The 19,877-nt window shown below is 31.5% G+C and overlaps 1 protein-coding gene and 2 non-coding genes across 14 annotated transcripts in view; 1 reads left to right on the top strand and 2 right to left on the bottom strand.

Annotated features, from left to right (window-relative positions):
• HACE1 (HECT domain and ankyrin repeat containing E3 ubiquitin protein ligase 1) overlaps nucleotides 1–19,877 on the bottom strand; it is an 81,477-nt gene that overhangs the window by 47,741 nt on the left and 13,859 nt on the right. For 4 of the 12 annotated variants that reach the window (XM_011360712.2, XM_011360717.2, XM_011360715.2 and 1 more), the window contains 3 exons: nucleotides 18,955–19,030; nucleotides 13,893–14,036; nucleotides 3,367–3,449 (listed from right to left, as the gene is read on the bottom strand). In XM_011360712.2, the coding sequence (XP_011359014.1) occupies nucleotides 3,367–3,449; nucleotides 13,893–14,036; nucleotides 18,955–19,030 (303 nt within the window). Of the gene's footprint in view, nucleotides 1–3,366; nucleotides 3,450–13,892; nucleotides 14,056–18,954; nucleotides 19,031–19,877 lie in introns of those variants that run through there. The other 8 variants (XM_023530935.1, XM_023530934.1, XM_023530936.1 and 5 more) reach the window with 5 other exon arrangements.
• On the bottom strand, nucleotides 5,679–5,797 carry LOC111740115. Its single transcript, XR_002780470.1, has one exon. It is a non-coding gene; the product is annotated as a 5S ribosomal RNA (ribosomal RNA).
• On the top strand, nucleotides 6,113–6,216 carry LOC111740132. Its single transcript, XR_002780471.1, has one exon. It is a non-coding gene; the product is annotated as a U6 spliceosomal RNA (small nuclear RNA).

Genomic DNA, 19,877 nt, shown 5'->3' with positions numbered 1-19,877 from the left:
ACCACCTAGGAAGACAAGATGTAAAAAATAAAAAATATGGGATTGTAAGCTGACAGGGTTCTTGCAATCTGTGAGGTCAACCAAAGGTTGCCCCATCTAAAGAAAAAAAAAAATGTCTAAAATTTTTTAAAAACTGAGAGGAAGATATGAACTACATCCTCAACAATCAGGAAAACTTTTAAGTCATACTTTCTCTGTGCAGATAAGAAACTGATGTATTAAATCTTAGAAGTGATCTTGGTACACATTACCTACAACAAATCATCATATTTGGGGATAAGTAGCTGTTACTCAGGCTTATGCTTTTTTTCTTCCAATCACTTTCTTCTCAGCTCTAACCTACCGCCTTCCTACCACACACATCCAAAAGAACCTCGATACTCAAAATAAGAGTACATTTTATGATACTTTTATACTTGGTAAAAAATAAAAAGGTAAGAAAGAGAAAGAAATATTAAAGTAAAGGAATGGGAGAGAGGCGGGAGTTAATTAGCCAAAAATATTGTCACGCTTCCAAACTTCATTTTATCAACCCAGGCAGCTTCTGCTAACAGATATTCAATCTGATCTAGAATGGACAACTCTTATCCATATGCTCCATTCTCTGTAAGTACTCTCTTTCTAGTAGGAGTAAAATTAGTAACTACCACTTTTTCAGCTAGGAGGAAGTTACTTTGGATGTAGCAACTACTAGACGCCAGGTCTTGTTATTCAATGAGCTAATCTGATCCTAGATACAGGCGACAAAATATAAACTTACAATCCAGAGACATTAAAGTTTAAAGCTAATTTTATGAAATACCCAAGAAAGCCATATAGTTTGAATGAGTATCTGATTAAAAAATTTTATTCTGTAAGTAAGAAAAGCTACTAACTCAAGCACAGGTGAAACTAGAACTCAGATCTCTGGTCTTCTAGACCAGTTCTTCTTCCACAATACCATTACCTAAAATGGTTCATCATTTTACAAAGAGAAAGACTACACAGATTTCTCTGAAACTTAAGGAAAAAACAAACTATTCTTATCTACAAAATGATACTGCATAAAGTTTAACTTATAACCAATTGGAACTTAACATTAAAAAAATAGGATCGTATTATAATCTGGTGGCAAATAATAAGTTATATCACTCTCTTGTTACTTTATTGTAATACTGATTTCTTCCTTTAATATAAAGATCAATAGGCCAAAACTAACTTAAGAACAATAGCTAATTTACTCAAGAGCAGAAAATCAAGAAACCAAGTTATTTAATATTCATGTGTCCAATCTTTCCAATTAACTATATGCATATGCTAGTTCTGTATATTTTGCTACTATACATGGCAATGTTTTATACATTTTTCAAACACGTAATTATAGTGATTCATTCATTCGAAAACATTTACTAAGATTTAAGCACAAAGCACCATACTACACAATGAATATAAAGTGGTGAATAAAATAAACAAAATTTTTGCTTTCATCGAGCTTTTGGTCTAGTAAAAGAGACACATTCTACACAAGTAAATAAACAATTACAAAATACAAAATACTATAAAGGAAATGATTCTAATCCTGTGATTGATAATTTGGGGAAAGGCCCACTTAGATTAGTCAGAAATTGCCTTCTTAAAAAGTAAAAATGAAGCAGTGACATGAAGGAGTCAGCCATATAAAAAGCCTGGGGAAGAGCATTTTAGGCACAATAGCACGTAGAAAAGCCTGCTGGAAAGCATTCGCTGTGTTTAGGGAACTCAAAGAGAACCAATGCTGAGCAGGGGTCAGACCATGCTGGTCTCACAGGTCAAGGTGGAGTTTGGATTTTATTTTAAATGCAACAAAGAGGCACTGAAAAGTTTTAAATAGAGGGTTTAAACACAAAGTGACAAGAGCTGATTTATTTTTTGTAAAAATCACTTTGGCTGCTAAAGAAAGAACAGATGGGAGGGAAACAGAGGAATGAGGAAGGTGGGTTAAGAGACTATTGCACTACAGTAGACAAGAGGTAACAACTTTAACCAAAGTGGTTTCAGTGAGTTGGAGAGAAGTAAAGAGATTAAGAAAGACAGAGAAAGAAATAAAAAATAATGACCTAGTTTCTGGTTTAAACAACTGGAGGATAAGGGTGCCAATGACTGAGATTTAAAAACAAACAAACAAACAAACAAACAAACAAAAAAAAAAACGGAGGTTTGAAAAGGAAAATCAGAAGTTGTATTTTGGACATATTAACACCTGAGATTCTCTGAAACTTGCAAGTGATGATGTAAATCAGGCAGGTGAATGTTCAAATCTGAGGCTTGAAAGAAAGGTCTGATCTAAAGATAACTCCTCAAGATAGGATATCATTTCAGGGAGTCAATCAATGATATTATTCATAAATTCAGGATACTATGGAAGGAACTGGTTTTCTAGCCAAGTAACCAAATCAAATACAATTTTAGAAAATGGCTGAATTCACATAAAATCTAAAGTCTAGAGACCCAAAGTCCTTATATTCTAATTCAAGGTTGTTCAATGCTAATTTGAATCATTCTGATCAAAGTAACGTAAGACACTCTAAAGAGAAGGTAAACAAAAGCAGATATAAAACAAATTTCCAATAAAATGTTAAAAGAGGAAAAAAGGATAAGAAAAACACAGCTTTCTAGAGATCTGTATTTGAATATATCAGAGCCTAAATATTACAATTCATATAATCTAAAACAAAGACAAGAATCACTAGTGTACTGTGAGCTGCTCCTAACTGTAAACTACATTTACATATATTTTGTGTGTGTGTGTAATTATTATATTGCTACCTCCTTAAAAACTGGGGTATATTTATTAATGTATCACTAATGCCTACAATAATGCATGGCAACACAGTAAGTACTAACTAAATGTTTGATTACTACATAAATGAGTCGATCAAGAAAATGAACCAAGACAGAGTACAAATAACTTAATGCATAATTTAATATCTATCAAGAATGATACAAGAATTTTTTTAAAAAGTTACAAATCCAGAGAAAGCAAAACCATGGCTCTAGATCAAAAGATACTTTAATAGCTTATCTCACTGGAACTGACCTGATACTTAATAAAGAAAACTATGGCATTTACTGGATTATATCTTTCCTTATTATTTTATAAATAATTAGTCTAAAATTAAGTAATCAAGTATATCAAAAGCTCCCGCCTATACTATATAAATGCAGTGACAATATTAAGAGAAAATACACTTCCTTATGCAGTTAACAGAAATATAATACTATACTTCATTTTAAAAAAGGAGCATAATATTTGTGAGAAAACAAGAGAGCTTTAGAATGTGTGTTTGGAAATATAGTAGATATACAGCATTCTTTAATGAGAGCATCTAGAAATATAGAATACCATACCTGCAAGCAAAGTACAATGGAGTGGCTCCTGATACATTTGGCCTGTTAATATCAGCACCACTGTCCAACAAGCATTGCACTGTCTGGTGGGGAAAAGAAACATTATTAAAAGTAAAGCCATAAAAGTCAAACAAAGACACAAATATCACAATTTTAATTCAAATAAGGGAAGTTCTTGCCACAATCTGAAGCTTTAAAAAAGAACAAGTAGGAACATGACAATTACGATGGCTGAACCAATTCAACTTTTGGTAAGCACTCTGAGCCTCTCAGGCACTACACGATATATGTGGAATTATCGATGTAATATAAACTATGTTAATCTGGTAATGTTCTAGAAAACTGACACATAGAGTGACCAAGGACTAGAAATTTAGCTAGTACAACTGAGGAACTGAATTTTAATTTTTTTATAATTAATTTAACTGTAAACAGCCACATATGGCTAGTAAATTGGACAGTGCTGCTCTAAATATTTGAATTTAAAAACCAGAATTTTTTGTCTCTAAACTGAAAAAATAGGTACCGGAGCTAAAACTCTCTCAAAGTCAAAGAGCATAATGTTAAAAGTGCATTATGTTAAAAAAAAAAAAAAAAAAAAAAAAAACTAAGTCTTTTTGCTAGCAACAGTAGCCAATATTGACTCAGTTTTTCTGAGTCATTCATATATACTCTGTCCCCTAAGCTTTACTTCTGTAATCATTTGACTAATACTATTGAAAAGTAAGCTAATATAAAGTCTTAAAAATACATATCTGATGATTAGGGATTGGACAAGGCTCACCTAAAAACATTAAAAAAGAGAACCTTTTCTGGTTTTATTCCTATGAGCCTCACTTGAGTTTCTCCTCCAAAAAGGAAGTGTAAAAACTTAAAAGTTTTTGGAATTAGACTGTTTAATATTACTTCTGGATTGAGCACATGTGTTCATCTTTCTTGCTGCTCTAAAACCTAGTGCAACGTTGATAAAAAAATAAAATAAAATAAAGACTATAAAAACCTGCCAGGAAGAACAGGAAAGAAAGAATAAAAAGCATACTAGATAATCAATAAATTCTGGGAAAATGGCAAGCAAGTAAAGGAATAGTAATTGACTTAGGAGATCAAAGAAAGCTAAAGTCTAAGTGCCTTTATTTGGTTTATTCCAACAATAAACCAATTCTCGCTATAAAACACACAAAATACAGGAGCTGGAAGTACCAAGTATCATGGATGATAGGAATAGTTACTTAAAGCTAAAAATAGGAGTAGTAGTTGAAAGTCTATATAAATATATTAAAAAAAAAAAAGTCCTATGCTTCCCCAGGACTCTTCTTCCCTATCCCACAGAGTTAGGTACTATTCCTCACTATACAGTCTCAGCCTTCAACAAAGAACTTTTAAGCCCAAAATATCAATAGTGCCAAGATGGTGAAACCTTGGCATGCTGTGAGGCCAGTCAACAAATTGTGCCCATGAACATCGTGCTTCCAGCCAACACTGTAGTGCCTCATCACTACGCATGAATGGACAGACAATATTTAAGAGACATGAAGCAGGCCTCTAACCTATAAAACAAAAATTAAAAAAAGAAAGAAAGAAAGAAAAAGGAAGTCAGAAAAATAAAGACAATAGAAAAATAAAGAAAACAAAAAAATACAACAGTAAAAATGAGAAAACTAACATATACTCCCGCAGAAAAAAATATTATATCCATGGGAAAAGAACAAGATCCTGGTGGAGGGAAGGGAGGGGCAGATAAAGAATAAAATATTAAAAATATAGAATAAAAATTCAATAGAAGTTTAGAAAGACAATGTTGAAAAACTCTGTAAGAAAAAAGTAAAACAAAAAGACAAGGAAAATAAGAAAAAATGAGAATGTTAACAGATCAACCCATGGATATATATTGTAGAAATTGAGAATAAAGAAAATACAGAAGGTGGGAGACCAGAGAAGTAATCAAGAAATAATACCAATAAATAATACCAATAAATTGAAAAGGTTCACCAAATATCCGTTAATAAATTAAAAGACCTTCAACGAGGCACATCAAAGTGAAAATTCATAATACTGGGGATATAAGACTGCATAGATAAGAAGAAATCAGACTGGCATTTTCTCAAGAGCAACACTGGAATCTAAAAGATAAAATGTCTTTAGAATTGTAAATGACTTCCAATGTAGAATTCTATAGCTAGAAACACAATCATTTAAATATGGTTTTTGTTTTTGTATTTTTTTTTTTTTTAGGCAAGGCAACCCTTGGTTGATCTCACAGATTGCAAGAACCTTGTCAGCTTACAATTCCTTATTTTTTATTTTCTTTTTCATGCCTACAGCACTTGGTCTTCCTAAGTGGTCTCCCATCCAAGTACTAACCAGGCCCAACCCTGCTTAGCTTCCGAGATCAGATGGGATCGGGTTTGTTCAGGGTGGCATGGCCATAGACTAAATATATGGTTTTTTTTAAATGCCTAGGTATGTAAGATTTTGAAAAAAATTACCTCTAATGTACCTTTTCTCAAGAAGTTACTGGAGGGCATCCTCCTCCAAAACAAGACACTACACCGAAACAGAAGATGTGGAATCCAGAATATTGGAGATAAAGCACAGAAAAGACTAAGAAAATTTCAGGTTTAGAGAAAACAAATGAAACTGACATATAGTAAATCTGTCTTTGTAGAAAACAGTACTGACATACCCTTCAGCTCCTGTTTTGTAGAAGCACACAGGAAGAATTACTGACTCATAAAAAGAAAACTGAGTGCTCACATCAGCAGCACATATACTAAAATTGGAACAATACACAAATTAGCATGGCTCCTGTGCAAGGATGACATGCAAATTTGTGAAGCGTTCCATATTTTTTACAAGCAAGGAATTATCTAAGTATTGAAAGGTAAGACATTTCATGCTGAAAATATATATAAATAGGTGAGTTGCTTGTAATACATTTAAAATTCAATTCCACCACATCCTAAGTTATATAAATGTGTTACCGCTATGATGTACACCTGAAACTAATATAATATTAAATGTCAACTGTAATTGAAAAATAAAAGCTAAAAAAATAAAATGTAATAAAATTTAAAAAAGAAAACTGAGAAAAGTCAATTTTTAATTTTAAAAGGATTATTCTAGATAGGAAATGTTATTATAGTTCACAATTTGATTCAACAATAAACAGTGTTTACCTAACTATATATACAACTAATATTGTCCAACCAAAATCTGTGACATAATTAATTTTAGAAATTGGGGAAGAGAATTTAAATGAGTTAAATCTTCACTTACCATAACAAAAAATGATTCAGTATCTAAAAGTCATAAATTGAGAAAGAACGGTAGAAGCATATTATTTGGAAATAGATAACAAAAGATAAGCTAAAAAAATTGAAAATTGTTGCCTGGTTATCATGACTTGACAAAGAAGAATGGTGGTTTAAGGACTATCATTTTTTATCACAAACATTTTGGTAAAAATATAATATTTTAAGATATAGAATTAATGTACTGCTACTTGAATTTACTTCTATCCCAAGAATTCCAAATTCTGTGTAATATGTATTAAAAATATTGTTAAATAAAATTTTATTAGCTATATAATTCCTTTAAACTGAGCTCAAGTGGTCAAGTACAGCTTTCAAATATAAGAAAAATAAGCATTTAGGTCATTATTTTATAAGCTAAGGCCTATTTAAGCCTTTTTATCACGACTTTCCCCTTTTTCATTTTTGATCTAGAAGCTGTGTCTGTTAGGTCCCGAAATAAGAGATGGATAACAGCAATAATGTTCACTGTTACAGTAATTATAGACAATAGACTCTCTCTCAGGAGAAATGAAAGCAAATATATCAAAAATATGTATTAATATGAAATTAAAACCTAGAAATCCAGAGAGAAGCTGAAATAAAGTAATTATTAACATAGTATGCATTCATAAAAATTATAGTTGTTAAAACTATAAAATGGTAAAATAATAATATGAATAACCTTAACACGTGCCTGGACACTGTGATAATAAGCGTTTATCATTTTATTGAATACATCCTGTGAGAAAGTCAATATTCCCTCCACTTTTACAAGGAGGAAACTGAATCTCAAAGAGGTCAAATAATATGCACTCTAACACATAAATATACAGGGAAGCAGAGATTAAAACCTAACTCCATGTTCATAACCACTACACTATTTATCAAAAAGTAGGAATTCTAATTTTTCTGAATTCAGATTACTAAATGTATTATGGCTAATTTGGCACATCTTCATAAGCTATATTAATCATAGTTGATCTAATAATTCCTTATTAAATAACTATTCGAGAGTCAAACTCAAATGCCTAGACATCTATTTTTTTTTTTTAAATAATGGCATTTCTAAACCATATACTTTTTACTTCTCTATTTTTATTTACACTGTAAAGCTTACATTATATAAACAATTTAGCCATTAGACTAACATATTCCACTACTGTTCTCTTCAACAAAGTGGTGGACAAACCTGGGGAAAATTATAGCAAGAAAGCATGATTTACAATCATATCTTTGTATATAGGAAATATTCTTTGTTCTTAAGAAAGAAAAACAAGAAAGTGGATATAGCTCATTCTGGCATTTTCTTTTTATTATAAATCTGTTTTTCTGTTTTAACAAAATTATCCCAATTAAGATCCATTAATATAAACATTTTTAAAAATTTTTCAATAGTTTCACTTGTAACTTGTAGATAAAATGTTGCCTAAAGACAATCAGGAATAAAAATCTATTTCTCTCAGAGTAAAGATAAATACATAAAGGGATTTTAATGTGAAGAATAAAAAATCCCCTTACAATACTGAAAAGAGTGAAAAATCAACAATCTTTGTGATTAAGAAAAATTTGCTTGCAGATTTCTTTTTGTAAAAGTTCTGAAACAGGAGAAAGTCTAATGTAGAATTCAATTACCTATTAAAATGCATAATGAGAAAAAGAGCAAGCAAGTCACAGAGAACACAAAGCACAATTTTAAAAAATTGTCCAATCTATGTAAAATTATTTATATGCACAGAAAGAGTACAATAACTTTGGAACTAGTAAAACTCAGGTGGATGAAACTGAGTATTTATTAAAGTAAAATAAAAACATAAAAGTTCTTGAAGAAACAATACTACTTGGAGATTTTAAACTATGCAGAAGCATATGGCAAAAATATAACTGAAGAGAATAACTTCTGGATTCAACTCTTAAATCCCTAAGAATTCTCAAAAGCAAAAATTTTCAGCAATAGATACAAACAAATCAGAAATGACCTCTTATAAGAATTGGCACTATCGATATACACCACACTTAAAGGTACAAAGAAAAAAGTGATACTCAGAAATGGAAGGAAAACAACAGAAAAAAATGGTCAAAACAATACTGCATCTTACTAGTCGATTCCATCTTTCAACAAAAATTTCAATGTCTATTATGTGCAAAGAACTACTCTAGAAGCTAGAGTTACAGCAATGATTCAAAATCCCTGTCCAACCCTCTTCCTCTTAATAAAAAAAAAAAAAACAACTATTCTCTTGTTCCTAGATAATCTACAATGGGGGTCTTTCACCTTACAGAATAAGAAACCGCGAGGAAGGAATCTTGCAGGAAAAGCATTGAACCGGGATTTTCATATGGCCTTCAAGAAATCCTTTAGAAGAAACAATACATTTCCACTGACTTGAGGACCTTTCAAGTGATAAAATAATATCCTGAGTAGAAAACTAATGTGCAAAGCTAATGTTTGGGTCAATCACAAAAGTCATTTAATTGAAGGCAGCGACTAACAAAGACCACCTGTGTCCAATACACTGATACATTACAAAGAAATCCAAAGCAGCTCTACTTTATCAATGTCAACACTGATCAAAGTAAAACTGAATAGATATTCAACATTAAAACTACAAGGAAAAATCTGATTATTGTATTATCATTTGCTAAAAGATCAAACGACAAAAAAAGGAAAAAGAAAACATCTTTGTTTTATCTTTTATTAAAAATAATTCTGATTATTAACCAGTTATCCCAATAAATTTAATTTAAAAAAACTCCTGAACATTAAAAAAATTCTGATGACATGACTTAATAGCAATGCACAATTAACTTATACACTAAGAAAAATGGCCAACTCGCTAATCAGTGATTGGTTTATATAGGTCTTCTCTAGAAATGTATCTATCTAAATCTATTAAGACTTTGAACTCTTATGTAATATCTAGCAAAAAAATCAATATTACCCAGTTGTTAGAAAAATCAGAGTAAAGAGAACTTTCCATTATTTGCTCACATTTACCAAAAGTGATCAAAAAAAATTCTAACTTTAGAATAAATAAACTTACTTTGAATGTAAAAATACATTGTAAAATGTTAGTCTATATCTTTGTGCCTCAAGGCTGAACCTAATTAATGTTTTTACAAAATCTTTTAATTAATCATGGTTGTTTCTGGATGAAAAGCTTGGAAGCTGGCTAAAGATAGCAAGAGAGCTGACTGAATATGAGTAAGCACTGTTGCTTAATTAACAAGCCTACAATTTCAGTAAAAAATGCAGTCAGTTCTATCAAAGATAGTCTATAATGACAGTGTCAAACAACTGCTTTTAAGTTTCAGGAGCTAAAATCTACTCTAAGCAGGGTTCAACTATCATTTTACATGTTTGTGAAGCTTCATATTCAGCTATACAAATTTAGCAACACAAAGTTTATTCTAATAAAAATAAAATTTCTTTTATAAATGAACTGAAATTTGTCCATAAACTAATCCTGCTGTGTACTCTAACTTAACCATTTGACAGTTCTCTAGGGTTTCTAAATCCAAATTAATCCAGGAAAACAGTAAGCAACCATTTGTGGCAATTCAACACATTAATAAACCTTAACTAATGACCAAAAAAAGTTACCAAAAAGTAAGTTCAATTCATGGCCAAAAGATCAGAATTGATTATACCCATGTAGAATAATATTAGGTTTTACTATTCCTAAAAATGAGATTAAACCTCAAACAACACATGCTGGGCCTAGCTTATTGCAAAAAGTAAATGAATTAAGGATTCAAACAGCGCTCTCTATATTCTCATGCAGAATCACATCATCCATTATTAATAATGGTAGTAACTGTACCAACACTAGGGTTGCTCTTAAGTCTTCCAAAGTGTTCATAACACTTTCTTTAATTATGTAATCAATAGACAAAACATACCTTAGGTGGTAGGTAAGAGCAGAAGAAGAGAAACTTGTCAAAGACTATATAATAAGCCAGGTGAATAATCAAACTCTGAAATGATTTGTTAAAATCAATATCCAAAGACAAACAATAATTCTGGTATTGTATTGTACAGCTAATAATAGGAAAGTTATGAAGAATTACAATGTTAAGGAGTTATGATTTCTTTCATCTGATCATTTATAAATAGGAATAGAAGCAGTTTAAAATCATACGCCATTATGCTGCAAGGACAAAAAAAAGGTCACAATGCACTCTTCGACTACCCAAACCACTTCATTCCAACAAGAGTATGATGAGACCTTTATCTTGGTTTATCTCTAACAAAACAGATGCATCTATATGAGATACTGGCAAAAACTACTTAATTTCTTAGTTATGACAAAAATGAATCTTTCAAATCATTTATTTTTCAAAAAAATAGAAATCTGAAAAGCATTTCTTGTCATTAAAGCAAAAATACAGTATTCAATTACAAATTCTACAATGCTTTAGAGCTTTTAGGCAGTTATTCAAAATCTTTTCATGCACTCCTGAGATTTATACTAAAATGAGATTAGAAGGTAAATTTCAGAGGATTTCTTTATCATAACTGCCTCTTCAATTTGCAAAAAGTGATACACTTTTATTAAAAATTTTTTTAAATGGAGTTGCTTCCCCTCTTTAAAGTTTTATATTTCATTTTATAAAAAAAAATATATGGTCAATATGCAAGCTTTTAAGCTTAAAAATAAAACAAAATCAGTCTATGACCATGCTACCCTGAACAAGCCTAATCTCATTTGATCTCAGAAGCTAAGTAGGCTCGGACCTGATTAGTACTTAGATAGGAGACCACCTAGGAGGACGAGGTACTGTAGGTGTAAAAAATAAAAAAAAATAAGGGATTGTAAGCTGACAAGGTCCTTACAATCTGTGAGGTCGACCAAGGGTTGCCTCCCCGAAAAATAACTACTAAATAAATAAAAATAAAATCAAATCTTAAAACCTATCTCTAGATGGATGTAACTTTTGAATTAACTTTTAATGAATTTATGCAAGAGCTGGTTACTCTAAGACAACAAAAACACCATTTTCATTTGCCACTAAAATAAGTCACTATGATAACTAACACAGCATTTTAGATTCAGTATTCAATTTATGGAAAGATATACAAAGTGTCAAAAAAATCGATAATCCCTATCCTATGTAGTAACTCATCATATTGCCTAGTCCAGTAAATCACATCCAACTCAGGATAAAAAGATATGCTCAATACCTGAGATGTGAATACATCCCAAAAATAAATGAGTAATTATGATATAGGTAATATTAGCACAACTATCAACACATATTCAGCCTGGAGGCTAGGAGATAGACTAATTTTTTAAGATTCCTTCTTGTCCTATTTGAAGAAAGATTAAAGATGAATGCAGTGATTCAGAAAACAGTTTTAAATATTATCTGTATATGATCCTTGCAGATAATTATGATTGATCAACTATGACAGAATGGAATCTCTCATTAATACAATCAACCACAAGTTAACATGGCTTTCTATACACTTCCTCCTCTACTATATCTGCAAAATCTCACCCTGTGAAACTCATCACCACAGTGAAATCAGGCTCCCTATAAATCTTCTGAGAATACAATTCTTCAAAGGCATTTGACTATGAGGAATTCTCCCTTACTTTACCACACCTGCTTTAGGTTGCAAACCATATGGAGTATATTATATTTATACTAACTACTCTTCAATAACTTCAGAAGGAAATTCTAAATTTCTAATGCAGCCTGTAATGCATATGTTCTGAGCCAAGGTTTTGGTATTAATTCTTGCTTCTTCATTGACTCAAGAGAGCTAAAATTAGCTTTTGTAGATCATTTCTAATCTGAACTTGTCTTTTCCTACACAAGTTCCTAGTAGGGTTTGTTGTAATCTTATTAAATGATATTCCACTTACCTGTTAAACAGTGTTTATATTAAAGTAAGTGCTTTTCTGTCCTATGAGAGCAACCAGCAGGACTAATTTTAAATATGCAAGAGTGGCTTAAAAACCTGGGCCATTTAAGATTAAGACAATTCAGATAAATTTTTTTTTCCATAGAGAATATGTTTTAATTAATTTGTTTATTTTAATTTAATAGTGTTACCTCTGAGAAACTAGAAACTAGTGAGAAGAGATACTCCTTGAAAACAATGGGTTAATTTTTAGATGACAGAAGACAAAAAAGTAAATATGAACACTGCTGTTCAGAAGAAATTCCAGGAAAGAAAAAAAAAAAAAATTCTATATCCTTCTTTTTATCAAACTCTGATTAAAAATAAGACAATGTCAACCTTGGCCTCACTACTTTAAGAAGTGAAATATTCTCTGAACTGAAGTTATAATAAAGCATCTAAACATATAGGATCCTACATCCTGAACCCAGGTTAGGAAAAAAGTGTTTGCAGAGATAGAAATCAGAATTCTACCAGGAGTTTTCCTAACAAAAAGAGAATGCTCATACAATGTACAAAAAAATAAATATAAACAAACAACTTTTGTAGCTGTTGGTGATTTTTTGTTTTGGGTTGGTTTTTGTTGTTATTGTTAGCAAATAATTAATATTCTATTATTAATAATATTAAATACTAAAAAAAACCTGAAAGTAACCAGGATGGGAAATTATAGCAAAGCAAATACGCATCTAAAATCTTAAGCTAACAACCTTTATATAAAGCAGCAAAGAAAGTCTGCTAATGAGAGAGGAAAAAAACAGCAATTTTAAAAGCCAAATGTTTGCACATAGGAATAACAGGAAGGTATTGCTATAAAACAAATGCATGATTTTAGAAATTTAAAGTCAGAAAGAAAACAACAGCCACTCTAGTCCTTGAATCTTATTCCAAGACAGCAGACAGATAGGATAACCCAAGCTGAACTAGTTAAGCAATGTCAGTGATCACTTTCTTTACTATCTAATCCCATTAACTGAGACTTAATAGAACAAAATATGAAAAATTTAGTTGATAAAACTGAGAAGTGAATAAACATAATTATTAAAATTGTATGTGAACATACATTTAAAATTTTAATACATTCAGCTATTAAAATCTATGAGTCAGAAACAAAATTGAAATCCAAATTACTAATATTTTAAACAGATTTAAAAGCCTATTTTCTATTCCTTTAACCATGTAAAATATGTTAATCAGAAGTCTGTATCATGTAGAAAATGTTATAAGATTTTGCTATGTTGCTTCACGTTCCCAATTATGCACAATGAAAAACTTCATGGATTCAAAGTTTTCAAAAATAAACACATGCAACTTAAAGTTCTCACAGTCGAATTTACCGTCTTGTGACCATTCTGGCAGGCCACATGCAGCGCTGTCTGCCCCATCGCGTCCTCAACATCGACGTCACTGACGTGCTGTACAAGGTCATGGAGTAGTTCTGTCCTCCCATTCACAGCCAGCCAGTGTATCTGTGCAGCCATTTAGTTACTTAACATTTATGCAAGAGTGTTTCATATAAAAACAGGAGATAAATAATGCTATTATTTCTCAACTGTGAGCATGCTATGCACACTACAGACTAAAATTAAAATTTAAGCCTATATTTTTTTCCTATATTTTTATACAGGGAAAAATATGTGTCAAGATGTAGGTTACACTACCATGTATTTCAAAATCAAGCACTTAGTGGCTCAAAGCAGTTAAACTTAGAATCACTAAAGACTTTGCTTCTTACATGATCTGGGCTCCATGCACAGCTTATCTCTAGAGAAAAGGTACTGGATATTTTTCCTTCCCCAGAAGCAAACATAAATTAAAAAGTAATTAATTCATTAGGCATCATATTATTTACTTCCTATATTTTACAAGTAATACATGTTTCATGTATAAATAAAATATGTAGGGAGGATTAAAAAATATAAAACACCTGTAAGTCTGCTAGAAGATAATCGATGTTAAAACTCTGGACTATGCTTAAGTATCAGTAGTAATCACCCTGCACCACTTGAAGCACGGACAAATGCAGGACTAAAGACAGAGCAGTTGAAAGTTTATTTCATAAGATTTAGACCCTTAGATCCCCATCCCCTCCCAACTCTGCATGGCCAGTAAATGCCACTCTCCAATCTGACAGAATACAAGAAGCTTGAAAAAAAAGATGCCTAGATAAGAGACACTAGGCACATTTAAGCAAGACTATCACACCGAAAAAGGGAGATGAAGGGCAAGTTTACACTGAATATTGAAATCTCAAAGCATTCTCTTCTACGCAGGATCCAGATGCTAACATCCTCCTGGTAGTTAGAAGAGCTTTCTCTGAGGAATATAACCAGCTCAAGAGTAAATGCCTAAAGAAACTGACATCAAAAAGGCTCCTAAAGGTAAATGCTCTACACTAAACAGTGAACAAACCTCACGCATTCAAACAGCTTTTTCCTGTTCCACCAAACATTTGACAAATACATCTAATCAGAAAGACAAAAAAAAAAAAAAAAAAACAAGCGAAAAGTAGAGGAGAAAAGGAATCATGAATATCCAAGAAGAAAACTTTAAAAAAACCCTATCTTTAATAATTTCAGAGAGAGAACATACGGACAACCACATCCTTGAAACAAGAAAAGGAAAAGAGGTACTATTTAAAGAAAAACAAAAAGCAGTTCCCCCAAAAAAGGAAAAAGCTCTCAGAAATTAACACCATGACTAGACATGCAAACTCAAATGAAGATTAGAAGACAGTATTGAGAATGTCTCCCAAAAAGGACAAAAAGACGAAGAAATGGAAAAATATGAGAAAAGGTAAGAAAATTAAAAGGCTAGCCCAAAGAAGTCCAATATTCAAGTAATAGGAATTCAAAAGGAGAGAGCAGGGAAAACAGACGAATGGAAATCATCAAAGAAATAATTTATGACAACTTCTCTTGAGCTCCCATTACATGAGTTTCCAGGTTGACTGAATCTCAGTATTAACCAGCCAAATGAATAAAATCAATCCAAATCAAGATATAAAATCGTGAAATTTAGAACTCTAAGGACAAAGTAAATTCTTTAAGTTTCTGCAGAGAAAAAACAAACAAGTTTCATAAAAAATCAATCAAAATGGCACTAAATTTCAAAACTGAAAGCCAGAAGACAACAAAGGAATACTTCAAAAATTTTAAGGGAAAACAATGTCCAGCCTAGAATTTTATTGTCAGCTTAATTATCTAGTACATAACCAGACAGACTGAAAGACTCAAGTAATATGCAGTCAAGCAAAATATCAACAAATTTACCTCCCATGCACTCTTTCCCAGTTAACTACTAGAAAATGTGCTCCAGCAAAGTAACAGAATAGTTATCAGGGAAGGCAACTATTTAACGAAGAACCGAAAACGAGAGAAAGGCAAAAGGAATCTCCAGGATGATGGTGAAGAAACATTCCAAACCACTGTGAAGCAGGCTTAGAAATCAACCAATCTGGCTTAGAGGTCTTCAGGAGAGAATCCTTCAAAACTAATCAGAGATGAAAGGTATTGAATACATATTATGAGGAATATTTACAAAACTCAGGGAAAGTTTGGTAATGAATTAATACTGAGAAAACTTGAAAACAATATTTAAGCTGCAATAAGGCAAGAAACAAATAGAAGACATAGCGATTAGAAAGGAAAAAATAAATCTCTATTTGCAGATGACAAAAAATCCCAAGGAATCTACAAAAGATTCCTAGAACTAGTGAGTTCAGCAAGGTCTCAAGATACATGACCAACACACAAAAACAATCACATTTCTACATACTATCAGTGAGCATGCAAAAACCAAAATTAAAAACATAATACCATTTACAATTGCTCCAAAGAAAATTACTTAGCTATACAGTTAATACATGCACAAGACCTGCATGTTGAACAGTACAGAATGCTGATGATAAAAAGATCTAATACCTAAATCAATGGAGAGACATACTGTGCTTATAGATGGAACATCAACATAATAACGATGTCAATTCTCTCAAAATTGATGTTAGGTTTAATGTAGTCCAATAAAAATCCCAGGAAGGTTTTTTGTCATAGACAAGTTTATTCTAAAATTTATATGGAAAGGCAAAGGAACCAGAATAGCTAACGCAATCTTACGAAGAAAAATAAAGTGCAAAAAATTACTTTAGCTGATATTAAGGCTTACTATATAGCTACAATAATCAAGACAGTGTGGTATTGGCAAGGGGACAGATATATAAATCAACGGAACAGAACTGAGACCCAGAAATAAGTCCATACAAACATGCCCAACAGATTTTTGAGACTGATGCAAACCCAATTTCATGCAGGACAAACAGCCTTTTCAACAAACAATGCTAGAGTAATTGGACTTCGTAAGCAAAAAAAAATGAACCTTGACTTGTCATATGTTATACAAATATTAGTTCAAAATTGATCGTAGACTTAGATGTAAAATATAAAGTTAGAAAACTTTTTGAAAAAAGAAAATCTTCAGGATCTGGCACATAGTAGATATTCTAGTAAATTCTTGTTTAAAGAACAAATGAAGAAACATGAGGAGTCTTTTGTGAGGGTGACCAGCCTAGAAAGCACACAGTCAACAATTCTCTCCCTTTGTAAAAATACCCTGGGACTCTTGGCTTCCCACTGAAGGTTTCTTCCATCTCATGAGCCCTTTGCTTTACTCCCCAAAATATATGGTAGCAACTATTCAGTTCTGCAGCAGCACATTTTCACCATCCCAGCTTCCTTCAGTTGACATGGTTAATGAGCCCAACTGCTGAATTATTTTCACCATGGTGGTCTGGGACTAGGCAGAAATATGTTTGGCGGCCAAAACAGTTTCCACGAGGAGGTGGCACGCCACACCAATCAGGGCCACACCAATCAGGGCCACAGGAGAGAACATGGTAGTTGATCCAAGGCAGAAAGAGTAGAGACTGCTTTTCTATAACAAGCCTTATAGAATCAAATGTCTCTTTAAATATATGCATGAGTGCATGAGTCTTTTTTTTTTTTTTTAATTTTTACAAATTTTCTATTCCACTTCTCTTAAAGTTCAGAAGTAGAAGAAAGGGGTGGGAGAAATTAGCAGATAAAAACTTATGTGATTAAACAGATAATATTAAAACTGGACATCTTATCTTGCTTATACTAGACAGTGACCTAAGGACAGATCTATATCCATTCCAAAGTTTTATACCTCCTCTGTGGTACCTACCATATCACTAGGCATTCTGTAGATATTCAAAATACAGTTTTTCTTTACAGACTAGATGGTGTTATATTGTTAATATATAACAATATCTGAATTATCAAAGGAATTATGGATTCCATATAATCATGATTGAGCTTATTTTTTAATAAGTCAGTCACAGAATAATTCAAATCTCAGGGAAGCTGTTTTTTTTAATGTGCAACCTTCCCTAAACCCCACTCCCATCCAAAATTTTTTTAATCAGAAAGGTCTTAAAAACTTGCAAATACTCAATATTCTTCTTTATTCACAAATTAAAATATTCAAAACCTACAAATACTACCAAAGGGGGCAAAAAATTTTTTCAGCTTTATTAAAATATAACCGACATGTAAAATTGTAAAATACTTAAAGTATGCTATGTGATAATTTAATATAACCATCCAGTTAATTAATACATCATCTCACGTATAAGAAGGTAAAATTTAATAAATAAAACTTAACATCTTCTGTCACAACTTCAAAACAACTTCCAATAATCATATAATTCTATTTTATCTCTACTTCTAAAACAAATAATGCTACATTAAATAATGACAATCTGATTAAAATTTTTGGATTTCAATAATCTTCTCAGAAACACCCCATACCACCTCTCTATAATACCTATGTGGATCAAAAATATAACAACTTATTTTTGAAAATAAAGTGACATGACAAAAATGAATAAAAACACTAGGCTAAGTAAGACAAAACAAGTTTGAAAGGATATTAGGCCAATATATTAACAGTGATTATCACTGAGCACAAGGAATACAGGTGGCATGATCATGCCTTCTGATACTTTTTTTTTTACAATGTACACATTAAAAGAATTTAAGAAGATATAATGAAAAACAGCTCTCCTATAATGACACCTTAGCAAAGATGCTCCTAAAAAGTCCCTTGAAAGTCAGTGCAAAAGCTAGGAAAATAAGACTTTAAAACAAATGAAAAGTCATATACTTAAAAATGTAAAAAAAAGAAACTTGGTGAACCATAACTTCTCTTAATAAACACTGCTGAAGACTATATCTCAAATCATTCTATATCTTAATTACCACAAATAACTTGCAGAAACACTTGTACTACACTTTGCATTACCATCCCCTTTAATATTATTTTCTAAAAAGTATTTTAAAGATTTCACATAAAATTCTTAGCACTTACTGCTGTAAGGCCTTCATTATTACAAATGTTGACATCAGCACTGTATTCTAATAATTTACTCATGCACTTCTTCTGCCTGAAAAGAGAGACAGTCACAAATAACTGATACTAGAAAAATAAACAAATGACAATTATTTTACTGAAACAGTAATTACACTCAACATTAGGTGATACAAGTATCAATCTATATCTGTAATATTTAAATAAACACTATAAAATTTGAAATAAAATACAAAATTATTTCTATGAACAAAAGATAGAAAAGGAAAAGAACAATGAGATTTTCATGTCACTGGAACAAATTCATCACTCAAATGCTGAGAAATTTCTAGTGTTGACTGAATATTTGGAATAGTAATCTTCATTAGAAATACAAGACAGTATTAGTCTAATGGACTTTTGCATATAGCAAAAAGGATATTTCAATGCTGTATCCTATATTCTTGGTTACAAAATATTTAAAAGTTAATACTAAGATGAATTATAAAAAACAACCACAAAATTAACAAAATGCATGTATGTGTCCCTCTACCTTCTTCATTTTTTTTTTATTATTTTTACTGTGGTAAAATACACATAAAATTTATCATCTTAACTATTTTTAAGTGTACAGTTCAGTGGTACTGAGTATGTTCATATTGTTGTGAAACCATCACCATCATCCCTCTTGAGAACTTTTTTCCTTGCAAAACTGAAACCCATTAAACAATAACCCCCATTTCCTCTCCCTGTAGCCCCTGGCAAACACCATGCTATTTTCTGTCTCTACAATTTGGGCTTATCTAAGTACTTCATAAAAGTGGAATCACACAGTTGTTTTTCCTTTTGTGACTGGTTTATTTCACTTAGCATAATACCCTCGAAGTTCATCCATGTTGTAACATAAGTTAGCATTTCCTTCCTTTATAATGCTGAATAATATT

Source organism: Pteropus vampyrus, unplaced genomic scaffold, assembly GCF_000151845.1.
Source record: "Pteropus vampyrus isolate Shadow unplaced genomic scaffold, Pvam_2.0 Scaffold58, whole genome shotgun sequence".
Classification (NCBI taxonomy): domain Eukaryota; kingdom Metazoa; phylum Chordata; class Mammalia; order Chiroptera; family Pteropodidae; genus Pteropus; species Pteropus vampyrus.
Note: the sequence above shows the minus strand (reverse complement) of the source record. Positions and strands in the feature narration are given on the sequence as shown.